General features: G+C 38.7%; 2 protein-coding genes across 4 annotated transcripts in view; one reads left to right on the top strand and one right to left on the bottom strand.

Moving 5' to 3' along the window:
* Nucleotides 1-12529, top strand: part of CngA (Cyclic nucleotide-gated ion channel subunit A) — a 48388-nt gene that overhangs the window by 34104 nt on the left and 1755 nt on the right. Inside the window, exons 1-9 of one of the 2 annotated variants that reach the window (XM_066394884.1) lie at nucleotides 42-191; nucleotides 251-490; nucleotides 4972-5134; nucleotides 8069-8404; nucleotides 8460-8660; nucleotides 10404-10530; nucleotides 10582-10768; nucleotides 10824-10967; nucleotides 12384-12515. In XM_066394884.1, coding sequence (XP_066250981.1) covers nucleotides 144-191; nucleotides 251-490; nucleotides 4972-5134; nucleotides 8069-8404; nucleotides 8460-8660; nucleotides 10404-10530; nucleotides 10582-10768; nucleotides 10824-10967; nucleotides 12384-12515 — 1578 coding nt within the window. In that variant the 5' untranslated portion in view covers nucleotides 42-143. Of the gene's footprint in view, nucleotides 1-41; nucleotides 192-250; nucleotides 491-4971; nucleotides 5135-8068; nucleotides 8405-8459; nucleotides 8661-10403; nucleotides 10531-10581; nucleotides 10769-10823; nucleotides 10968-12383; nucleotides 12516-12529 lie in introns of those variants that run through there. The other variant, XM_066394876.1, reaches the window with a different exon arrangement.
* LOC136412049 (protein-L-histidine N-pros-methyltransferase) overlaps nucleotides 9391-12529 on the bottom strand; it is a 210724-nt gene continuing 207585 nt past the window's right edge. For both annotated transcript variants that reach the window (XM_066394922.1, XM_066394932.1), the window contains one exon: nucleotides 9391-9400. The gene's annotated coding sequence lies outside the window, so the exon portion shown is untranslated. The remainder of the gene's footprint in view (nucleotides 9401-12529) is intronic.

Raw genomic sequence — 12529 nt, 5'->3', positions numbered from 1 at the left:
CTTAACGGCTCTTCAGCGCCATGTTTGGACGAATGAATTGTTGAGCTAATAATTGCAAACTAATCGCGGACCCACACAGTGACGGTCCCTACGCCGTGACATTCGTTTATATTTAAAAAAAAAATGGTATCGGATCAAAAATCATGGTGCATGTTAAAATTAGGATAACCGAAGTTCCGTCGCGAAGGCAGGTGCGGCCTCAAAAACTAACCCTAAAGAGATCAGTAATTATTTTATTTTAACCCGGCAGGACAACTCCCAGCAACGCCGGCTACTCTCGGTGGTGCGGGGGCGGCTGAGGCGGGTGGCAGCATCCCTCCAGGCGGCGGTTCGCTTCCGCAGGTTTTCCAGAAGGGGCACAACCGCTCCCGACTGGTTCGTCGATAGGAGCCACCAAGAGGAGGGGCCGGATGCCACCGAAGAGGCATCAGGCAACGGCTGCTGGGGTCTCCGAGTGGTGTTCGATCCGGCCCTGCCCATTTATTATAAAGTAAGTGCGATTTTATGGTCTTGGTAAGCCCGATCGAGTTTACGGTCTTTATCATCGGAGCCGTTTTTCCCCGCTTTAGGCCGTAACCGAAGGGTTTTCCGCAGTAACGCAGAGTGAAACGACCTCGAATAATGGCCCCTTTTTTAACAATTAATTTTCGGCACGAAGTTGAGATATAAAACGGGTGAAAATCAGTTTTAAATCGGATGTCAGCTCGAAAATCAAATATTCAACTTTGAATATCGGTAAAATGTAATGTTGACACCTGACAACCCAGGGCTTTACTGATGTGCAGACGTTGTTGCCAGATCTCTTTGTCAATTTTCGTAAACTTCCTCTTCCTAAAATTCTTGAAATTTCAGGCAGATTGCCCAACATGGCAAAGTCGGTTTACATAGAAAGCGGTGCAACTCGATCTACTCTCTTATTTGTTCCTTTTAACTTTTAAATCAGGGAATATCAGCTTGATGATGAAACCTGGCGGCGCTGTTTCAAAGGAATGTCTATGATAATCAATGCGTTCTGTTCAAGTGAGGTGTCAAGACTGCCTACAAATAAAAATACTTATCATAGGACATGGCTAAATGCCCGAATAGGTCCTGGATAACTCGACTGCCTTGCCTTTTGCGCACCCACTGGAAGTGGGTAGGCTGCTTCCAATAGGTGTACTTACCTAGGTGTGCCATCAGATGATGAGAGGGCTAAAATAAACGATGAAATACTCAATACATCCGAGTTTCTATCAACGGTTCTGTCGGCGTTGCTTTAATATGACTAGGTCAAGGTGCCGCAACTGAGTGAACTTTCTATGATAAATATACGTTCGGTGCTACGACTAAAAATAAAATAAATATAGGAAATTGGTCAACATCGCCTCACATTTGAGGAAGTGGAGTTATTTGTTGTCGTTTCGTTTCATTTCACGATACTATATTGATATCAGTTTGCAATGTTGTCAGATATTCCTTAGCAAAATTTAAATCGATAAGCATATGTAATATAACAAGCGCTTTAAAATTATCGGCTAATTTTAGAACAATACACATTGAAGTAATTTGGAATTAAAAAAGTACGACGAGTGCACAAAGCGCACGAGTATTCTTTCTGATCTTTCTGACTACAGATTCCCGTCACATTGGTTAAAATTATTTAGAATTTTTGACGTATGGAAACTTTCAAGAACCAAAAATTCTACGTATCATTGTTGCTTTTTTGACACATAGACATTGACAGAAATTTAATGACGACCAAAACTGCTGTCAAAACTTTGACGCAACTTGAAAGCCGTATCTTGAATTTTTTATTTCTATTGTTATTCTATTGTGCCGTTTTGCTAAATGTGTTTTCTTATAATTTTACCAAAAGTAGGATACAGTATCGTCACCGAGTAAAATAATACTAGACTATTTTCTACCCCTCTAAACAATCGAAAAGCGTTGCCATGTTAGCACCCCTCACACCCTTGCGGAAGCTTATTTTAATGAAATAAGACACTATTTAAACCTAGAGAACATTATTTGCCTGGATAGCAAAGCATTAACGTCAGCCCCAAAATGATTTTTCCCCATTCTAGTTAAAACGGTTAGTGCTTGATGCTCCCTTGTTTTTTGCGAAATTAGGTTTAATCTCTATAAACGTGCTCATGTTGTGCATGCGAATTTACGGGAGCAGGAGGAAGGGGGAGAAGATTATAAATGGGAGGTCCTGACGTGACACGCTGAGTAATGCGCCCTATACAGTTCCCTATAGATAAATAGCCCTATGAATAGCCGAATCCGGTGTTTGCCCTGTCTGGAGTTTTAACAGGCCGAGCAAAAGCCTGACTGTAATTTCCATATATTAGATAAAACCCTTGTCAATTCGATTTAAATAACCCTGCAGCGGCTAACAGTAGGGAAAAGACGCCCCAATATGGACTTTGAACCGGCCAATGTATGGGTCACTTATGACATTTGTCAGTTGTCACTAAGAATGTCATCCTGTCGAAAAAGCGGGCAGTGTTGGCACTACTAGTCACTTATGACATTTGTCAATTGTCTGAAGAACGTCATCCTGTTGAAGAAAGGAGCAGTGCTGGTACTAACATCACTGGTTTCTGGCTAGTAGGCGATAAGTAATGCCTATATGATCAGGGGCTTTATTGTTAGCGAAGCTGTGCTGCTAATGTCTAAGTGTTTCTGATTGATGTATCTCCCTGCACGTACAATGTTTAAAAAGGTGATAAAAGCCTCAATCTCTTCTTCTTCTTTCACAATAAACTCTCTACGTATTATATCTAGAGTTCAATCCATTCAACGTCGTTCGACCCCAACAATCGCGTCTGTATGTTCCTATCTTTCCGTGGATTATTACCGTCATTGCATTAAGACGGAGTCTGTCTACATTCCATCTAAAGGTCTGCGACCTTTTACGGGTTTTATTTCTGAATTTAATCTGATTCATGATATCTGAAGGCAGATTATCTTGCAGTGGTTTTTTGGAGACTTTCCTTCCCATTGAACAGTACTGTTGCTGAATGATTTTTATTAGGACTTCCAGATCCACATCTTCGGGAGAGCCCATTTAATTCGAAATAATACTATTTGATGATGATGACCCCAAATAATTCAGGGAGACATTGAATCTATAGGGTGATTCATTAATAATGGGACAACCGAATTCTGGAGACGCTACGCGTCAAATGGCGATAGTTGGAAATAATATACTTTATCCGAAGGTTAATAGTTTCGGATATGCACAAGGTGTTGAAAATTGAAATTTTAATATATTTTTTTACCATTATCTTGAAAATATCCAGGTTAGGCACTTGAAAATTTGTAAAGTTATGTTTTTTTAGGTGACGAATAAGAGGTGTTTTGCAATTTTCGCGTTGCTAATAGAGGGCACCACGTACGGTCAATTTTACAGAATTTACAGTTAACAACTTTTGACCCTGTATATCTAACATGAAATTTGATTCAAAATCTGAAAGGGCAATCAGTTTTCGCCTAACAAAATATAACATTACAAATTCTCAAGTGTCTAATCTAGATACTTTCGGAATAATGGCAAAAAAACGAATTAAAATTTTAACTTTCAACACCTTGTGTATATACGAAACTATTAACTTTCGGATAAGTCATATTTTCTCCAATCATGCAATTCCCCAAAAACTGGCGATACGTGTAATATCGCCAGCTTTCGGTCATTCCACTGTAAATGAATCATCCTGTATACAGGGTGATTCACAACTTATCTATAAAATTTTAGGGGTAGGTGTGTCATGAAAAACTAAATCGATTTTGTAAGAAAATTTTTTGGAAAATCCTTATAATTTCCGCGAAAAAAATTGTTAAATTTTAACCATTGTATAACTGGACGACTGTAATATTTACGTTTTCCTGCAGAATCCTTTTTAGGTTCATCTAACTTACGTATAATTTATAGCTAGGTCTTCCACGTGTCAATGATTGGGAGCTGAAGACATGGGTGATCCGACTTAAGAGTAACAATTTATGACGCCAAAATTGCTTACACATGTAAGTTCGCTTCTTTTATTTCGGGTGAAACAAAAGTACCCTTAAGCCGGATCACCCATGTCTTCAGCTCCCAACCATTGACACGTGGGAGACCCAACTATAAAATACGTAAGGCTAATGAACCTAAAAGAGATTCTGCAGAAAAACGACATTACAGTCGTCCAGTTATACAATGGTTAAACTTTAACAATTTTTTCCGAAAAATGTTTAAGAATTTTCCAAAAAAAATTTTTACAAAATCGATTTAGTTTTTCATGACACACCTGCCCCTAAAATTTTATAGGTAAGTTGTAAATCACTCTGTATATGTCCCAATTAAAGTTTTGGTAGGAATACAATGTTAAGAGGAGATAACTCGAGAGGGTGAGATGATCGGAGCCAAGGGCGTTATTTGTCAAGCCTCGTACGGACTTGTTTTGTCCCTTGTAGCAAAACATTGCTCCACGCTCCGAGCGCTGCAACATGGATGACGTCGCAAGTGGAACATGACCGTAAACATGTTACAGAGCGGGGAGCACAACGCTTGCTGGAAATTCATCTAGGATTTCCACGGTAGTGGTCCTTCCTACTTGAGCGCTCATGAAATTTCATGGAAATGTTGCCATCTCCGCTTAATTATTTACTTTTTTGATATGTTAGTTTACTAATGAATTATTTAATCTATGGTGCCGATATAGCAATTCGGGCTTATCTAACTTATTATTCGCTTCCCTGTTTGCCTTTAATCGAAGTTGATTGGCAGTTAATAAGCCTCACAATAAATACGACACATTGATGGCGGGTTCGCCTTATTCCTGGCCAAGTAACTGTGAGGATGAGTGGCACTGTCACGTTTAAAGCTCATTTAAGGAAAATTTATCTGGCCGGCTTGAGCGCGTCCATTCTTCATGTGAAAGAAGTGGGTGGACCTCCTTAAGGGTCGCTCTTCGTGCAACCACGACTTACAAACAATTGATATTTTAGTGGCTCATTGTGGTGTCCCTGGCGGTACTCTACAACGTGGTCTTCGTCCTTGGCAGGGCCGTATTCTGGGAGCTGAACAACAATGTTCCGACCTTGTGGTGGTCCCTGGACTACCTGTGCGACACGATCTACATGCTGGACACCCTGGTGCACGCACACGAAGGTGAGTGGACATAAAAACAGGGACATTAGAGCGAATTAATCAAGCCTCAATTCAATTAAGTCATTCGGATAGCGTGCCGGGGGTTGTTTGTCCGGGCAAATATCACTTAACCGGGGCAAATAGAGGCTAATTAGGGCCCATTCGGTTTTTCCCAGACGCCGCTCGTAACTCTTATTGAGTTTGACACTTATGGTAAGGGTTTTGTTTCCTCCCGGTTATCCTTCCAATCGATACAGGGACGGATTTAATTGTAAGTTTGAAATATTTGACGATACTGGAAAATTGGCCCAATTTGTACAGGTTATCATAATTTTTTTTTTAGTTTAAATACCATCTCAGACTCGGCGCCCGCACAAGCAGCAAGACGTGGAAAAGCCGAGCGCGCGAAAATCCGTTTTGGGCCAAAATTCAATTTCGTCTAAATTAGCGAAGTCATTTGTAGAGAACACCTACACATACACAAAGGGTGAGCTTCTTTTGGTTAGAGCAGATTAGATTTATCGCGATAAGGGCCGGAAACTATCCTTGTATCCCGACCTACAAGATCTATTGTGCCTTATTATTTATTACAGCCCATCTATCAAATACTTTTACAGGCGAGCTCAGTAATTTCGTCAAAAAAGGTAACATCTTCATCGAGTAAAGTACATGCAATACATTTTCTATGAATTACCAAATTCAATAACGCCAAGGTAATAAAAATTATACGGGCCGTTTCATCCTAAGCTCATTGAAGTTAACGATTATTCTAATGTGTAGGAACGAGGTTTGTTTTGTTGGTACTCTGAAATTCAGATGCAACACATATAACACACGCATAATGGCGTGGTTGTCATGGTTACGCTAACCTAAGCTATTAGCGTGGCCCAACCGAACACTGTTACATAATCTTATTACGCACAGTTTGAGGCTCTATTACACGTCTTTACCTGTAACTACTAACTTTATACATTATCTTTACGTTATTTGCAATTTACTGGTTCAAGAAGGAAAAATCTATTTTCAAGGAGGAATTCTAGGCATTAAATATACATTACCATTCAGGGAAAAGTTGACTCTCCTTAATCTTGAAAAATAAGCACTTTTCGGAAAATTCCCAAAATACGTCAAAGCAGTTTTTGAGGGGAACGATTTTTATATAAAATTTAACCTCCAAACTTCGCTCTTGTGCGCATCATAGCAACCTTCTCAAAATTTTAAATGGTGCAGGGAGTTATGTGACACCTCAAATTGAATGTTTTTGAAAACTATAGTTCATATAAATATTGAAGAAATTAATCATTGTCATAGGTCACATAAAAAGCAGCAAATCATACATACACGCCTGATAAACCGTCCAGTGGTCCAATATATTGAAAATGTTAAGACATCTTATTAATCGTAAGTCAATATACTTTAAAGAAAGTTACGTCTTTATCATGGCAAAATGTAATAAAACATGTGTTAAAAGAAGAGATACCAATGTGGAGCATGAATAAATTTACTGATACGATAATAGAGCCCCTTATTACCCAAGCCAGCAATGAAAGTAGTAGCGTTGATGTTTTTAAATTTGATACCAACCATTTTAATCAGATCTGACATGATTAGCTTGAGGAATATGTACAACGTGTCTCTGGACATAGTGCTGTAAATTCAACCACATATTCGCTAACCACAAAGTCAATAACACGGTTGTGATTTTGACCATTCAGCAATATTTGAAACAGCATTTTGAACCACTGTAATTGCAATGCATGTTTATCTCTGACTCATCTTTTGTGACCTATCGTTATGAATAATTTCTTCAATATTTGATGAACTGTACATTCAATAATGTAATCCGATTTAAAATCTATCGATTAGTTTTTGAAAAAAACAGTTGTATATTTTATAAAAAATGAGATACAAATTAAGCGCAGTTGTACGTAAACAATGGAAAAACTTGTTTTTTGCTAGGAAATTGATTGACAGTTTTTGGTTAAAAAAATAAAACATAAAAAATAATAAAGAATAAATAATTAAATATAACCAAAGACTGTTTGTCAGCACAAAATCGACAAAAAAAACATTTCCTATCAACAAACAAGTTTTATTTAACTGAGTTTGTATTGAATTTATTACGAAATTTGTAGGTGTTTTTCTTAAAAACTAATCAATAGATTTTGAATTGCATTTTACTACTGAATGTAGTTTCGAAAGACCTTGAATTTGAAATGTCTCATGATCCCTCGTGCCATTTTAAGTTTTTAAGAAAGCTACTGTGACGCATGTAAGAGTGAAGTTTGGAGGTTGGTTTTTATATAAAAATTCTTTCTCCTCAAAAATTGTTTTGACATATTTTGGAAATTTTCCGAAGAGTCCTTATTTTTCGAGATTAAGGAGAGGTCGAGTTTTTATTGGATCTTTCCGTATAACCTGTTTGTAATTTGAGCAACTTTTATGTCTGTGTACTTAGCACGTTCCAATTGTGTGCTTTGCCGAAATAAGCCATCTTAAATACAGGACCCCAGCTGGGGTAAAAAATGTGTAAATTAATGGTCCCCTTCCAGTTAATAAAAACTTCACAGAGCACATAATCTTGACATTCGTATCGTTTCCGGTTTAACAGCTGCGCTAAAAGAAACAAAAGCCAGCCGCCATGTTGCCGCTATTTACCTCAATTTTTCATTGCATTGACACTAGAAATAAAAAAATAATTTTCAAGGGAAAAAATTGCGCAGGTAAGAGCAAAATAAATATTTAGCCAGCGTTCGCTCTGGCTAATTTTTTTACCGGGCGCACCGAGGGGAAAGCCACCAGAAGTGATATTTTCCTGGAACAATTTTCTTAAAGTGTTGGCAAACACGCCGTAACGTACACGTAAAAAAGAGCCAATCCCCTTTTTGTTTTTTGCCTGTCCCCTCTTATTTAACTTCGCAATTACATTGTTTTTATTGTCGTCGGTGCCGCAAGGTTACTTGGAGCAAGGCCTCTTGGTGACGGATCCCAAGAAGTTGCGCGCACACTACCTCCAATCAAAATCCTGGAAAACGGACCTGTTGGCGGTACTGCCCACCGACCTAGCTTACTACTGGTGGCCGCCCTTGGACTGTATCGTCCAAGTGCCGTGTAGTGTGATAGTGCGCCTAAACAGACTGTTCAAACTACCCCGTCTCTGGGAGTGGTTTGAACGGACCGAAACGGACACCAACTACCCCAATGTGTTCAGGATTTGCAAAGTGGTACTCGCGATCCTGGTGCTCATCCATTGGAATGCGTGCCTTTATTTCGCCATCAGTTACGCCATCGGTAAGGAAAACAAACGCCACAGGGGATGTTGCGACGTTCTCTTTTCTTTAATTAGGTTTCGGTACTGACAACTGGGTCTACAACCTGGACGGACCAAAGAACTCGACGTTGGCGCGCCAATATATTTACAGTTTTTACTGGTCGACGCTGACTCTGACCACCATCGGGGAGACCCCGGTGCCGGAGAACGACGCCGAGTATCTCTTCGTTGTGGCTGATTTCTTGGCCGGAGTTTTAATTTTCGCTACCATCGTCGGTAAGTATACAATTTCTCTTTACGTGCGGTCTGAAGGTAAATTAATCTAAGGCGCTATGGATCGATTCCAGTTTAAGCAGCCCCCGGGATTTAGCGTGTCACGTGCTATTGACGTTTTAACGTTCGGTTTAACCACTCTTCCGTAATGAAAGGTGTTTTAAGCCACTACTCAGTGTCAGTGGTGGCTCGTTGATAAAGTCAATTGATGTGATCTCTTAAAAACATTTCGAAAATTGCGAATAAAAAGTCTCTGCACGTTTTACATACCTTTAAGTTCATAAATAAATTAAAAGGTGTATAGTATACTCATATTTCTTAATTTACATTAACACACTTCCCTTATAAACCCTACTTAATGGCAGCATTACGCACTTAGCAGCAGCAGAGCACTGACCTCACATGTTTAAAAAAAACAATGAGAGTTTTCGCACGACGTTAAATGCTATTCAACTACAGATAATATCCGGAATTACAGTCGACGGCCGTTTAGCCGCATCGGCTGCGATTTTGTTTTTCAGGTTTAGTTTTGGATTTAGTGGCATTATAATTGCAACTAGTGCACAAAATAGCTGGTAAGACTTCCGCTCAAATGAATATAGGATACTGCTCAACAAGTAATTAGAATAGCACAACAGTTACCGTTATGGGGTATTCTATTGTTAAAGATGAAAACGATGCTTTCGGTTAAAATAATGTATCTCTTCAATAACATACACATAATGCAAATCGCTCGCAATAAGTCGAAATTGAAGCATCTCAAATGCTTCAAGTGAAAGCTCAAAACAATTTTACGATGCACTTCTACTGCACATCATTAGCTTTTTCAAAATTTGTGGACTACATTGGTCAGCTGCTTAGGCTTCGTTTCTATCAAACATTCTCTAATTCTCCTTTCGTTCAAGAAAATTATCTACAGTCTCTAAAACATGAAAATGCCTTCCTATTACTAGAATGTGAAAAGTACACTTTTCGCACGCGTGTCTAATGATCTCATCAGCAGTTCGCACTCAGCATTTTTATGGTTATGTTAGTAGATATGTAGTTTCCAGTAGTATTTTAGTTCTAATTTCGAAGACCCACTCGAAAAATAGAGTTTCCAAGATACATTTTTATCGAATATAAATATTATTGGAAGAAGGTTCCTGTTCGTTGATGATGTCCGAGCCTTATAATTTGTCCCAAACCCCAATTCTTGTCGGATTTTAATCGAAACGAAAGACGCAATTTCATACTGTCGTTATTTCTGTCACGTCACATGTTCGTTAAGTTTTAATCTCTTCGGGCGTTTGTTGACGAAACTATTCCATTTAAGCGAGAACGGTAGAAATTTATGAATGGTAATCTTTAACAAAAATGATACAATCGATTTATTTTAAAAGAATTTTCCTGAATCGTAAAACAAAAGCATCAAATTTGACAACATCCTGTATAAGACAAATCGATGAATTCATTTTTTTAATTAAAATTGAAAGTCTCGAAATTTTTGCTTTGTATGCATTATCCGAGTTTCGCCCTTAAAGGCACCATCAGACGCAAAACCGATGGTGAAAACAACCACACCCCAAAGCGACCTATTAAAGTTAATAAAGTCAGATAAAATGCATATTTTAATATGCAGCTTAGTCTTTAAATTTAGGTTTTACAAAATCATTTAAGACGAAAGAATCTTAGAGAATAATGGACTATTTTTACACTTGTATTAATGAATTACTAGTTTTGATGTTGGATCATTTCCGGTTTAAGGCAACATCGGCTCTATGATTTCCAACATGAACGTTGCCAGAGTAGATTTCCAGAACAGAATGGATGGCGTGAAGCAGTACATGGCCTTCCGAAAGGTGGGCCGGGAATTGGAGGCGCGCGTTATACGGTTTGTTGAATCTTGTATTTAATCCAAGCAAAATCAAATAATCTCTTGCAGATGGTTCGCCTACACGTGGCAGGAGAGCGGAGCTTTAGACGAGGAGCGGGTTCTCTCGGCGCTTCCAGACAAGCTCAAAGCCGAGATTGCCATTCGCGTACATCTAGAGACGTTGCGCAAGGTGCGCATTTTTCAAGACTGCGAGCCTGGTCTCTTGGAGGCTCTGGTGTTGAAGTTAAGGCTACAGGTTTTAGTTAATGTTCAAATCCATTTTTATAGTTTCTAACAGTGGATATTTGCAGGTGTTCTCTCCAGGCGACTACATATGTCGAAAAGGTGATGTGGGGAAAGAGATGTATATCGTGAAACGAGGGAGGCTGCAGGTGGTTGCAGACGATGGGTTCACGGTCTTGGCGACGCTGGGAGCAGGCAGTGTCTTCGGAGAGGTAAAGATCGTCCGTCGAACAGTACTCCCTAAAAAAGGGAAACAGAGAGAGGGCAGCAGAAGACAACATGAAATTAAATTAAAAGTGATTGGTTTTACTCTTTTGTTGGGGTGTGTTGACAAATGCCCTCCTTCCCTCGCAAAGAAAGTAGAAACTTTCTATTCAATTTATCTACTTAAAGGTAACATTGTGCCGGTCAAAATGAAAAAGTTGACGTAAAACGTTGACGTTGACGTAAGACGTTGACGATAAAATCCTTTTTGAGTCTCTGTCATTTTGTTTTTCCGATTCCTTTGTCCGCAAAAAGCATCGTAAAAACATTGAAATATTTTAATCTCTTTGAAAACATGTTTGCATCATTGTTTTGTAAAATAAAGTATAAAAAACTAATTAAATATTAGCTTAAGTCGGTTATACATGAAATCTTATGTGCCACCTACCGAAAATGTCTTTAATAGGACCTTCAAGTTCGCCTTTATATACACTCATAAGAATAAATCAACAGTTACTGTTCTGAACTAGAATAGAATAGAATGTTAATCAAATCAAACTACTCCTCGAGGACTCTGATTCTCTCACTTCAGGCATCCCCGGCTGCTCAATTAATCCTTATTGTGCGATATTCAAACTATTATTGTAAGACCCACAATATATATACAACTGGGCAACTTTATTAGTAGTCACTCGGTACATGATGTAGAACAAATTGAGATCTCCTCCTCATTAAGAATAACTTCGATTTTATTGTATTTATTTATAGAGTGATCGAGGAAACGAGTTTTACAATTTAAACATTCCTAGCTGCGTATGCTCCGTTTTATATCGGGTGGTTTCACGGATTTTATCGCAAATACTACAAACATATAACTTCCTAAGAGGAAAATTACATGTTTTCTTTTCGCAAGTAACGAATTTTCGAATTCAGTGCTCTATATTCGATTTACGCCTACGATAAGGAAGTCGAACAGACATCGCAAAATTCCCAGCTGGTACGCTTCTGATTTAAATTGGACGCTTTCTGGGATTTTTCCACATATACTATGGTAACTTATAGTTGAAAATCACGAATTCCCATGTCTCTACCTTAAATCGGACACCTTCAGGATTTTTGTAAATTAGTGCTTTCCATGACTTCGATATGTAACTTGAGATGGTGATTCAAAACTACCATCTTGTACGCCCCTAATTTAAATCTTGTACCTTCAAGAATTAGTTCATATAAATACACTCCTACCTTTGCAATTAGATGAATTTCATTTTCATTAGTTCAAATTTCAACTAGCCTAAACTGATCTAAACCACTTGGTAAGAACATATCAAGTAGTTCAGAAATTCATAGAGAAGGGATTAGACAACGTTCCTACTGCTACGATATATTTTCATATAACCAAATTTTTCAGTCCTTATTTCCCTTAGGTCAGTGTTTTGGATATCGCGGGAAATCGGACAGGCAATCGCCGTACCGCCAACGTCCGCTCTTTGGGTTACTCTGACTTATTCTGCTTAGCCAAAGACGACCTTCTAGTAGCCTTAGCTGACTATCCCGAGGTAACATCCCTCTC

This window comes from Euwallacea similis, chromosome 1, assembly GCF_039881205.1.
Source record: "Euwallacea similis isolate ESF13 chromosome 1, ESF131.1, whole genome shotgun sequence".
Taxonomy (NCBI): domain Eukaryota; kingdom Metazoa; phylum Arthropoda; class Insecta; order Coleoptera; family Curculionidae; genus Euwallacea; species Euwallacea similis.
Note: the sequence above shows the minus strand (reverse complement) of the source record. Positions and strands in the feature narration are given on the sequence as shown.